At 38.5% G+C, this 12,610-nt stretch overlaps 1 protein-coding gene across 1 annotated transcript; it reads right to left on the reverse strand.

Annotated features, from left to right (window-relative positions):
- Window positions 1-1,005: 1,005 nt before the first annotated feature.
- slc10a2 (solute carrier family 10 member 2) lies at window positions 1,006-11,997 on the reverse strand. Its single transcript, XM_038719691.1, has 6 exons — window positions 5,422-11,997; window positions 4,930-5,048; window positions 4,707-4,795; window positions 4,359-4,534; window positions 4,052-4,209; window positions 1,006-2,539 (listed from the first exon to the last, which is right to left on the reverse strand). The coding sequence occupies exons 1-6, from the start codon at window positions 5,817-5,819 to the stop codon at window positions 2,346-2,348; spliced, it is 1,134 nt and encodes a 377-aa protein (XP_038575619.1). The 5' UTR covers window positions 5,820-11,997; the 3' UTR covers window positions 1,006-2,345.
- Between the last annotated feature and the right edge of the window lie 613 nt (window positions 11,998-12,610).

The raw sequence follows: 12,610 nt of genomic DNA on the forward strand, positions 1-12,610 counted from the left end.
AAGAAACAATAGAAGTTCATGAGAAAATTTGCGCCAATTCATAATGTCATCGCACTTTAGAAGCAGAAGAAGTAGGCCTATCTAAATAATTTTTAAGCTAGATTTTCTATTTTGGAGACACTCCAGAGCCCTGCAGTTTCAATGAAGAGTCGACATGGCAAATACACATAACATGTTTCACTTTTTGAAAATGAAAATGATTCATATTTATTGCAGTAAAAGCTATGTGAAAGTACGAGAATTCCCAGTCTTTCAAACAGTAAGTGAAGGCAGCTTTTGGGCACTCAGGAAGAGGGGCAAGTGTGTGGAAGTAAGGGTGTTGGTTAAGCACACTTTAGTGAATCTTGAATTATGCTGAACACGTTTATTATCACATGACAGCACTTATACTGTATGTAGTTTTGTGACTGTGGACATGCTTTTACTGTTAGTTAAATTATGAGTTTAATGTGAATATTTTATGATTTGAACATTTCTGACCTTGTACTGGGACAAAGTGGTGTGTAAATGTTAACATTTTACTACATTACATTAGAAGACAAAATCTACATGTGCATTTTTGTTCATAGGGCTTAGGTGTCAGTGTCATTTGATTACTAAAATTCCTATTTTCTCCTAATCATCACTTTTTAAATCAAGGTTTTTTTCTTACAACATGTAAAACTAAGATAGATGAGAGAAAAAAAGAAGAATCAAGTAAGAGTGTAAGAGTGTTAAACCATTTCAATTAGCAACTGAGCATCTAACCCATCTACAAAGTCTAAAAAGGCTTTCCACGTCAAGTAGAATATTGATATTAACCTCTCATGGTTTATCTGATCTGTTCTACCTCCAAGGACTGCATGACCTCTTGAACTCAATGTGCAAAGACAGGAGGGGAAGCGTCCTTCCACTTGACCAGTATTAATCTCCTAGCTAAAGTGGAGTAGGCCACTATTAGCCTGAGTAGCCTTTAAATGTACATTGTAATTATCATTTCTACATAAAATCAACACAATACAACATAAAGGCGTAGTTTACAACATTAATATGTTTACTGAGTTGAAAACTAGTAGTTTTATTCATATCAAAACAGACAACAAAAATGTTAAAGTTAATTGATAAAATACATTATTTCACAGGGCACATTTCCAAAATAAAAGGGGTAAATAGGGAAGCACAGAGATGAACTACTGAAATTAAAATAGAAGAATAGCAATCAAGTATTGTGAAATATGCATTTGAATTTTGAAGTCTGTGTTTTTCACATTTACACACTACAGAGGACTAATAAATTAGTTATAAATATACTGTGATGAACGTATCCCTGTTTCTTCCATTTGGACAGATATTTAAAACCACTACCTTTCTTGGTTTAAAATGCTAAGAATCGGTCATTCTCAGAAAAACACAGCATTTCATGAGTCTCAAAACATGAAGTCCTGTTCTTACTTCTATAAATCTACAAGTACTAGAACAGAGAACACACAACAGAAGTTTGTATCAGGGCCCAAGCGCCAAAGCTGGTCTGTAACAACCACTGACTTCATCTGCTACACCAGAAAACACAATCCATCCATCGTCAACCGCTTCTTCTGCGTACAGGGTCGCGGGTAGAAAACACAATAAGGATAAAAAATAAATAAACCTTTTATTTTTTTCAACATTTATATTATATCATTATATATATTATACAGTGGGTATGAAAACTGTGAAACACTGGCTGTCCCCATGTGACACTTCGTCACGTCTGTTTCTTATCAGCTACATTATGATTGTCACGAGAGCATTCTAAACAAACTTAATTTCACTCTATCACCGTTTATATTGTGACAAAATAAATCTCAGTTCTCAGTTCAGTTTTATATTACACCATTCAGCACAAACTACAGTAAATATATGTATATGGATATCTGAGTAATCCACATAAACAGCATTAAATATTTTGTTTGAATTATTGATAAGACATATAAATAGATACAAGTAAATGTGTTGATCATGCACAACAGGCATTCTGACAGAACGTACAGAGCAAAGTTGTTTTAAATAACTATATATTAATAAATTAAGGAAAAGGAGGGCCTCATATCTTAATATAATACAATACAACATTATACAATGCAATGTATTATGTTACGTTAGTCACTGCCCTCCTTGAAGTTAATTTTAGACATACCAGGAAAGACATTTGGGCATTGGTGTTTTTGCTAAACTGTCCAAAACTGATAAGAACAGTGTCTGTAGTGCACACCTTTGGCCTGCAGAGTGCACTGTGTGTTCAGTTAAGTTAGCCTGCTGTTTTCTGTAGAGCTGTGGCCCTGAATGTTAATACTGATAGTCGGGAGTCTGTGTGCAGGTCTGTAATTTCAGAACTGGGTGTTCCTGTTAATATCCCCACCCTTCTCTTCGCTGTTGCCATTCTCATCCAACTCAAAGGCACTATTTTCCACAGCATAGTCCTTCCCTTTTGATGGTTCACCGTCGCCAGCTTCCAGGGATGGAGCTTCACTGTTTGCATCTTCTGAACTACGGCGACATGACTTTTTATATGCCTGGTATCCTGTAGAGGAACAGGAAGGGATTCAGAAACACTGTTTAATCACTTTGACATGTCGTTTTAAAGAGCGTTGAAATGAACTGGGCTTCAGTGAATGCAAGTTTTTTTTTGTCATCCCTGGCTTGTCAAGTTCTTCCAGTTATTTGTTTTGTTGGGGAAAAATAGAAACTGGAAAATCTTTAAAGGGATGATGAACAATGCAACAACTGAAGGCATTGGTCCACGCAAAAAAGGTTATTTTCATTGAAGTTATACTGCCACCTGCTTATCTTTACTGTATCAAGGTGGAGGAAGACCAAACGTTTATTTCAATGAGGAAGTGGACCAGATGAATTCACTTCTGGTTTTAAATTCATCCAGCCGCATTTATTTGCATGCTGTGGTGAAAAACAGGAGGTGCAGGAAATAGCATGGGCAGGTTTGCAAGCATAAGCTAGCAGCCATGGTCATTCCACGAATGATAAATTATACAGCTTCTTATCACATACTTTTATTGTCATTAACGTTGTCCTTGAACTCACTGCAGCCAAACAGCATTCCTCCGTCTCTGCTGTGTGTATAATTTGTCCTTGTAGTAATATAAACACAGATTCAAAGAATCAATATTTCAGGCAAATCCCACCCTCTCTCTCTCTCTCAGATTGGGTGGATATTGGAGCGTCACAATTTTGTGTGTCAAAGACCAATCAGATTTGAGAGTTGAACAAAGGAAACATTTCCAACCATCCGCAAATACTCCTTTTTTCACACGTACATGCTTGAGTTACTGTTACTTGTTAACTGTGAGTGATAACTTCTTAAAGATGAAGGCACTGTTAATGATGGGAAACAACAGTGCTAAGTGAAAAGGCAAGGGCACAGTCTTTTCACAACGGGATGCTGTAAATATTCATTAAATGTGCCAGAACTGAGCACTCAACAACAGGACAGTAGGAAATGGCTGACAAGAGCCTTTCTAGTCTTCTAACGACTCAAAGCGTTTTACACTTCATGTCACACTACACAACACCCATTCACACACTGATGGCAGAGGCTACCATGCTCATCAATCTCACACACACTTACAGTTCGGGGTTCAGTATTTTGCCCAAGCCGGGGATCAAACCTCCAAGCTTCTAATTAGTGGTAGTGACCCACTCTACCTCCAATCCTCAGCCGCCGCAGTGTTTGATCATTTATGTAACTGTAACTGAAGATCTAACATCCACACCCACTTCACGTTGAGGTTGGCAAGGAGCCAACGTCTGAACGTCTCTCTCTAGCTCACTTTTTTCATCCTTGACACAACTATTTCTGTCATTCGGCATTAGAACAATGTTGTTGCTCTCATGTTGTTTAACTGGATTAGTAACCTTATGAAAAGATGAAACAGTCTTTAGACATGTGTTCACCTGCATTTTTTGTTGGTAGGTGACAGACCAACATCCAGTTTTCACAAAAATGCTACTACTGATTGAGAAAATGAAGACAAAATTGACATGTAACTGCATATGTAGCGGCCTGCTAAATTCTCACCTCCCACACATATGACTGCCACCACTAGCTGGAAGATGCTGTAGATTAGGGGGAACGCAAACATGACCTCCAGCTCAGCAGGGCTGAAAGACAGCTGGACAATGGTGCTGCACAGCTGGGAGTTCTGGAAACCTGTTTCCAATGCAATGGTTCGACACCTGAACAGAACAGGTAATTATAAACAACCTCATTAGTAAGTAAATGTATATATGTATCAAACAAATTAAAGCAAGTTAAGGAAATCAAGATGCAGGTTTATGTAACAATGTGGTTATATTCCAAAATCACTGCAATGCTGTCACCCTACCTGAACCAGGGTTGACCTGCAAAGCGGGCCAGGAAGAACCCCAGGCTGAAACCAACAAAGGGGTAGATAGTTCCAATGATCCAAAGGGAGGGAGCAATGTTCCAGGAGGACTGGTAAAGAATTCCTCCAACCACAGCTATGATGAGAATGAGAGCAAATCCTGCAATGGACCCTACCTGTGCACAGCAGACACATTATTAAATTCCACGCCAGGAATGTTCATTGAATAAAGCCATGCCAAATTTGTAAATGTCACAACAAATCCGTTTATCAAATATCAGATTCACAGAAATGATCTGACTAAGGCTTAGAAGCGCCCTTTGCATAAAACATTCAAAGTATTCCTACCTTGAGGATCTTTTTTGCTACGAGAGGCCACTTGTGTTTAACATATATTCCCACAGCAATTGGGATAAGAAGGGCCACTAGAGTGATACCTGAAGATACACAGATTTCATATCAGATGATTTTAAGACTATAATAAAACTGAACTGATGTGATTATACAGCACAATAATAAAACAGGTGTGGAAGCCCTTAAAATAAACCATCTATAATCACATTGTACATACCTATACTGTCATATGGGATCTGAATTGTGCTGTTGGAAGTCCAGATGGAGGTGTAAATGAGCAGACAAAGAGGCATCATTCCCAAGGCCAGGATAGAGGAACAGGCTGTCATACTGATACTGATGAGGGTAGAATATGGACAGTATTTCAGTCAACAATCTTCTCCAATGACATTTTATTTTTCAAGCAGCACATGTCCTCAAAATAAGGAGGTGGACTGTGATAGTTGCAAACTGCAACTGTGGCTGAGTCAGCTTCCAAATCAACAGATATCCCACTTGAGGATTTGCTCATGGGGGCAATCATTAACACATACTGGACAAGCTACCTTATGAGAACACAAAAAGGGGCCCTGGGGACACAAAAAGAGGGTCCCGACCATCCAGTGTGTCCGGTGGATAGGTTTGTCAAATAGTTTGATAGCATTCAACAAGACGCCATTAACTAATATTAGATTATCCAATGAGTGAGTCGGCCCAGCTGGTTTCTTACCTTAGGTCCATGTCTCCATCCAGCCAGTAGCAGATAATGTTGGAGCCGGAACCTCCAGGACAGCAGCCCATAATGATGATGACAACGGCCTGCACAGGCAGCACGCCGAAGGCCAGTGACAAGGCAAAGGCTGTGAAAGGCATGATGCCAAACTGGCAGAGGAAGCCGATGATGATGCCCCAGGGTTTCTTGATATGGCCCCACAGCTTTTCGGCATCCACAGTGCAACCCATAGAAAACATGACCATGGCAAGCATTACGGTGAGCACTGTACTCAACACCAGGCCCAGTATTGCATTAAAGTCACCGGGAGGAACAAGGCAGTTTGAGCCTGAACAGATTGTGGCAACAGTGTCGCAGGCATTAGGCACTGCAGTTATTGCCTTGAATATGGTCATTGTGGACAATGTATTGGGAGAAGAGAATGATCCGTCAGTGGCGCCTAATTTGAAAGGAGACTGGAGGAGAGTTTCCTCAGAGCTTGTAATTCTTAGATTCCACAAGACTACTCCAGTTTCTCCGACATCCAAGAAGATGATGGCAAAAGTGGGAAGAACTGTCCAGCTCACTGCTCTTTATGCCGACCCTGCTACAGCCAAAAAAAGTTGGGAGGGAATAAAAAATAAAAAATTAACCCATACTTGATGTTTTATGGCGTCAGTGTTCAGAAGAACATGCATATAAAAAGAGAATGATTCTGAAAAGTGAAATGTGATTGCACCGTGGCTCCAACTTTCATTGCCCTTTGGCCTCTTAAAACTTTATTAGACAGCTTTGCTATGCAGCATTATCATCCTACAGTAACGTGGGAAGATGCTTGGTGCTCTTAGACAGGGCACACCCTGCACGCACAAGGTATTCTTTGCACAGTGGCAATAAAATGACCTCCCTTGACTTCTTTTCCGTAATTCTTTAAATATTAAATCACAGTGGAATGATTGTTCAATAGAACAGAAGTCTCTGCATTTAGATAAATAAGAAACACAAAATAAATTATTGTCATCTCTGACACAACAGCTGGTTAGTCATTTTCCTAGCAAAGATATAAGTAAAAGGAACATTCCAAAACCTTGTGCCCATGGTTCTATTAAAGTAGCAAAACAGACAGGTCAATCAGGGCACAGCTGTAAATATGTAAAAAAATAAATAAATAAATGTACCTGTATGAGAAGACACTGGCTGAGTTACAGGGTTCAAGGGTTGAGATTGAAGACACTACATAGAGCAACTGTTGCCCAAATGATTTACCCATCGCTGCTCATTTACTTTTTTTTTAATCCAAGTATTGGAACGGGTAAGTCTGAGTGAAGACTTAAATTGCTGTTAATTTCATTAGTTTGAGGAAGAAGAAAGTAACAATTACATTGTCAATGAGTTTGTATTTTATATTTACATTCAATTTAGATCAGTTGCTAGAGATTTCTTTTCATTGTAACATTTAAGTATCTTTATGTTTATTGTTTTACAACATTAAATTAATTTGGATGTAATTAGGATTTTTTTGTCAGTTAAAAACCAAAAACGTCCAAGTGGGAGTGAATTTTTTTATTTTGTCCCACTTACCTGAAGTCAAGAACCTCACAAGAGTTACAAGGAACTGCAAAAATCTAGCTTGCAAATGTCTGTTGGACTGGAAAAACTGTACTCAATTCTGTAATAATCTGAATTATTCTGTTTTTCTTAAATTTCTTTCTGTAATAAATTCCCCCAAAAATGAGTTGTTCTTACCTTCCCAGGGTCCTACCGAAGAGTTTGTGTCTGCCTCTATCTGGAAGGGGTAATGCTTAACCATAACGTTAAAGGACAACCATAAAATACCAAATGCTTAACAATAATGATTAAAGGACAACTTTAGAACACCAACTACATGTTATATAATTATTAAAAAATAAACACTGCTCAAGCCACTATGTAGCTGCATATATGAAATAATGGTTTGTATGCAATTTGAGCATTGAAAACCATTACAAAATACTCCACCCATCAGTCGCATTTTGTGGATACATTTTAAGACTTAGATGTATGCAATAACATGGAGTAGACATTATAAAAGCAACAATATAATCAGTACAATTGATTGCAGTCCAAGATTATACCCTGCAATATATACAACCTTTATGACACATCAAATGTTTTTGTTAATACTATGCCAGCTAAGTTATAGTTCAGTTAAGTCAAACCTGTAGTTTGTGATGGACATGTCAAACGCTTCTAAAAAAATAACCTTTTCAATTGCTGCAAACCTTAACAAGTCAAAATATCTGCTCATTCAGATTCATTTAAAGGAACATGAGTGCTTTAATGCTACAAATATCAAGGTTACCAAGATTGATTCAGCAAGCAAAACAACATGTTCAGTACAAGATAGTGTTTAGAAAGGGCAGAAAAGAAAAACTGGTGATGCTCATTGAGCCACAATAACACATCAGTTAATCCAATACATGAAGAAGCCTATGTTGCAAATTCATTGTCAAGTTCATTGTGAATAGAGCAGGGAAACCTTGTGAATGCGAAAATGTGCGTTGGTTTCTGTGTCGCTCTGTAATTACACTGTACTTTTTAAATGTTATTGAACCAACTGGATCACATTCTGACCGGGAAACAAGTCATTTCAAATCAAAATCAAAACATGTATCCACCGTTTTACAGCTGCTGGTTTGGCTGCTAGTAAAACTGACTTCAAAGTACAGAGCGTTTCCTGTGGCCTTGGAGTAAATGCGATGCTACCAAGCCAACCAATCACAGTTCATGCGGTCCTCGTCACCGCGATATGTAGTTTTTTGGGAGGTGCACGTCAGGCTACTGGGTGGGCTACGGCGTAGATTCAACGCAAAAGTATAAATCAGGCTCTCGCTCAGTAGGAAGAGTTTGCATCCCATGTTATATGGCCGAGAAACTTGTCGCAGCGGTCTAGGTTTTAGTCCGACTAGTAGCCCTTTGCTGCATGTCACCCCCTCCCTCTCCCACATTTTATGTCTTTCTTTAGCTGCACTATCCAATTAAAGGCAAAAGCCCCAAATCATATTTAAAAATACTCTGCTCAGAATATTTTGTGTATGATGAACAGTTGAATTACCCAGTTGATCCATAATTGGCTTCCAAAGTAGTTTTCATCCTTTTATCGAAAGTGCTTTGCAAAGTTTTTGCTGCTCATTCATGCACACACTCACACACCTATAGCAGCGAGCTGCCACCCTGGGTGCTGGCCAACCATCAGGAACCGCCAGCCCTGTGATCAATGGATGACCGCGCTACCTCCTGAGCATGATTTTAAAATCATACATAAGCTACGCCTTTAAAAGCTTCATGCAATGATTCTCATTTCTGGTCATGTCTCAAAAAGTGTTAAGGTGTGTGCATAGTGTCATTCTTTGTGTACGTGTAAATCAGTACCATAGTGTGAGGAAGGAGGCAGTTAAATACTTATGGTAGCTCTTTAGAGGGGATCTTATCTGTTTTTATCTGTACCATCAGCTTTTATCTTTTTTTCACCATCTGACTTGTTATTCATTCAGGTCACAGTAAACTGCTCCTGGTGAGTGAATGGGTGTGTGAAGGTTTGTCATGGCCATTATCTTGGGTGATTTGATTGCAGATAACAGTCTAATCTGATTTCACACTATGTTCCCACTCCACTGTAAAATAAAGAAACAAAGATAAGACACTTTTGGGAAACTTTCCCACTGGCTAACAAGATGAATGGAAGAAAAAAAGAGGATACAATGAGATTTTCAGCATGTGACCTTGAACCATTGCATACTAGCTTCTATAAAAACGTTTATGACTGCTTGTCTGCTAATTTGCTATGCATCTTTAACCTTCAACTATGGGAGTAAATCAAAGTCAGTATCATTGTAAATGCACATACTGAGTCACAAATATATATCACAATTTGTAAACACAAAAAATTATCCACAAAGTGAATCTAAAATCCTCAAACTACCTCTTCATGATCCATAAAAATAAACACGATCTACAAATAAATTCACAATACACAAACCTTTCCATGATCCACAAATAGAAATCAGTGACTTGACTGAAAACCATAATTTGAATGAATGCAAATTATTAATGTGTGATCTAAGAAAAATGGACTGTGTTTAGAGTTTTGAAAATATGACTACAGATTGGACAAAAGGATTTTTGCTGTTATAAAAAAATGGAATTTACTTAACCACATCATAGCTATAACCCTAACTCCTCTTATTTGATCAATTAAATATTTTTCAGTGATGAAATGTTCTATTTTCAATGTCTTAAACTATGATCCAATGGTACACAACTCTACTAGGTAACTGAAATAACTGAATCATCATTTAAAAACCTGTATATTACAGGATGAAAGGAACTGAGTTACTTATCAGGAGGAATGTCAATAGTCTCTGGGTTCAGGGTTTGTTTAAGTAAGTAATCGTTTGAACTCTTTCTTTAATGACAGCGGATACTCAGACACCTATCCTCAATTTATCTATCCCAAAAGTGTTCTCATTACGTCACTTCTACTGGATCAGATCCCAGTAGCCTATGAAATTGTGTTAAGCCTTGTACCATGTCCTGGGGCCTTTCTCATTTCCCAAATTTCTGCCTTCTCGACTCCTCGATTGTCGAGGAGGAAATGCGAGGAGCGAGGAGTCAAGGAAACAGGCATTTAACGATATGTCCTTTCCTTGCAGCCGTCATTTTAAAGCAAAGTCAATTAAATATGGCATGTTGCACAGCTGCATCATCTGTCCACTGTTTGAGCTGTGATCTCTGTCAGAGCAGCAGAGCAGCTTTTGGCACTAAAGGCTACAGATCATTTCTTCACAATCCAGAAACATGTCTGTCAACATTCTAACACGTAGAAACATCTCAAGGTTCCAATAAACATTATAGCATCTGTTGAAAACCGTCAGATTACAGCAGCCTAATCATTCACCAGTCTACACAGTAAGCTACTACTTTTTTTGGGTGTGCCTTTTGACTGTAAACAGGAGTTCATTTCAGCCCTCAGTTTGATGAGATGAGTGTTTCATCATCAGTCTCTTTACAAAATGACAGTAACATTTATCTCTTATTGCCCCAATTAAAACTGTCATCACAGGTCTCTACAGTTGGAATGACATGTGCAGACTGCATGGGCACTATTATTATAACATGAAACAGAGCAGATCTGAATGCTCTGGTTGATGTTACAGCCTAATAATTTTACTTCAGCAGCTGAGTGCACTGTTTTGTCACAATTATAGCAGCTGAATTGGTGTGATGCGCGGATCAGCTTGGACATTAATAACGGAACTCATATAGGCCTATATGCATGGCCTAAATCATCTACCCGCCCCACACCAACTAATTATTTTATCAAATTTAGACCAGCACCTTCATGGGCATTTTACCCCACCTCTACCAGTCCCTGCAGCTTTCCAGGCGAATTATTTCTTGTGTGTTATATTGATATAGCCTACCATTCTTTAACGGTTTGCTTTGATGATTAGAGAGGCTGCTGTCAGTCAGTTGAATATTTCTGACACTTCCCAATCTGCTTTGGTGAATTAAAGACATTGACATCCGCAGATCAGAACAGCACATCACTAGAATCCATATATGCAGGCAGATCTTACTAGAATAATGCGCCCATTAAATAGCAATTAAAGTAACTCAAAAGTAACACAAAAGTAGTGTAAAGCATTACAATTCAGAGACAGTAATATTGTAATATAACTAATTACTCTAAAATGACAGTTACTAGAAATATACAGTACAATGTATTACATTTTGGTTAACAGTTACATTTACACACACAATCACTCCTCTGACCAGTTATATAATCATCTATCCGTGCAGCCCTCCTGTTTTAGTAGATGGTATAGATAAAGTAGCAGTGGTATCCATTGATAACTGTCTTATCTCACTATCTATCTGTGCAGCCCTCCTCTGTCAAAGTAGATGGAATAGATAGAGTAGGAGTGGTATCCATAGATAAAGATTTATTCCCCTATCCAAGCAGCCTTTTTGTTTAGGATGATCCATCCATTCAGGCCGTTCCTCAACACAGAAACGCAGTATCATAGACGTCTTTTACCAGCTCATTCATTTACTCAAAATGATCATATGCAAACATGCACCAGAACATTTAACAAGACATGCAAGACATACAGTATGTACAGAACATCATAATTTCTATATTCTTTTGAGGAGAGGTCCTGTATTACCTGTGATCTGGGTGAACACACACGGAGCTCAGATCCAACCAGTATTTGCAGACTTTAGTACATGGCTCTGCTTACCTTTATATTTTGTGGCCACCGTTTGCTCTGTGCTACAGCCGTGTTGTCCAGGTCTCCAGACCCACTATGCCGCCCCCTGGGCTCGGGCTCGCAAAATAAATGTGGGAGATAAAAACCCTCAGAGGTCGAATGGGCCTTCGATCTCACACTTCATTCTCTTGGATGTAACTGTAACTTAGACTCAGATGAACTCTTGTACTAATATAAATGGTATTCTTTTCAATGAGACACAGATTCCAGTAAAGTTAAAATTAACTCAAGTTTAGTGATAATTTCAAGCAAATAAACAAATACAAAAAATACATGTGTATCTGAGCTGGTCCATGGAGCAGACTTCCCAAACTCTTTATTCCATTGGTTAATATGTCCTGTCTTGCTCCTCCTCTTGTGGGTCTTATAGTAAGACCCACCTTTTCCACCTCCACATCCACACATAGTCAATATTAAAACAATAAGTGTATTCTACCCCTAAAAGACTTATAAAGACATAAAACACCTATAAAGAAATAAGACTGAAATGTGACACCAGAAATAAGACATCATCTTGATATTAGTGTGTATGTGCATAAGACAAAAGAGAGTTAACATCAACATGAACACACAGGTTTGTGTACTGAGTACTGTATCACATGTCGACCTTCAGAGCTGCAGCCTTCTCGCAAGGCCCCTTTGCATTGATAAATCTAGTCTTCCACACTTATCAGGCCTCCTTACCAGGACCCCCTATGTTTATAAATCATGGTTCAGTGTCAAAAGCTGAGCTGAGGTTGAGAAGATTTCAAACAGAGCACGTCTGAATCAGCTGCAAGCAGCAAATCATTGGTGATCTTGATCAGAGCAGTCTCAGTGCTGTGTAAGGAGCGGAAACCTGATAAACATTTTTCAAAAATTTCATTATTGTTCAAAAAGGAGATTAACTGAGT

Source organism: Micropterus salmoides, unplaced genomic scaffold, assembly GCF_014851395.1.
Source record: "Micropterus salmoides isolate LMB-PRFRI ecotype aquatic unplaced genomic scaffold, ASM1485139v1 Ms_hic_scaffold_15, whole genome shotgun sequence".
Lineage (NCBI taxonomy): Eukaryota > Metazoa > Chordata > Actinopteri > Centrarchiformes > Centrarchidae > Micropterus > Micropterus salmoides.

Bases quoted from the DNA above. Each gene is read 5' to 3' on its own strand.
- slc10a2 (XM_038719691.1), bottom strand. From the start codon at position 5,819: ATGACCATATTCAAGGCAATAACTGCAGTGCCTAATGCCTGCGACACT. The intron at 5,049-5,421 runs GTAAGAAACCAG...TACCCTCATCAG, and splicing joins GATGGAGACATGGACCTAAG to TATCAGTATGACAGCCTGTT. The intron at 2,540-4,051 runs GTGAGAATTTAG...GTTCCTCTACAG, and splicing joins GGCAGTCATATGTGTGGGAG to GATACCAGGCATATAAAAAG.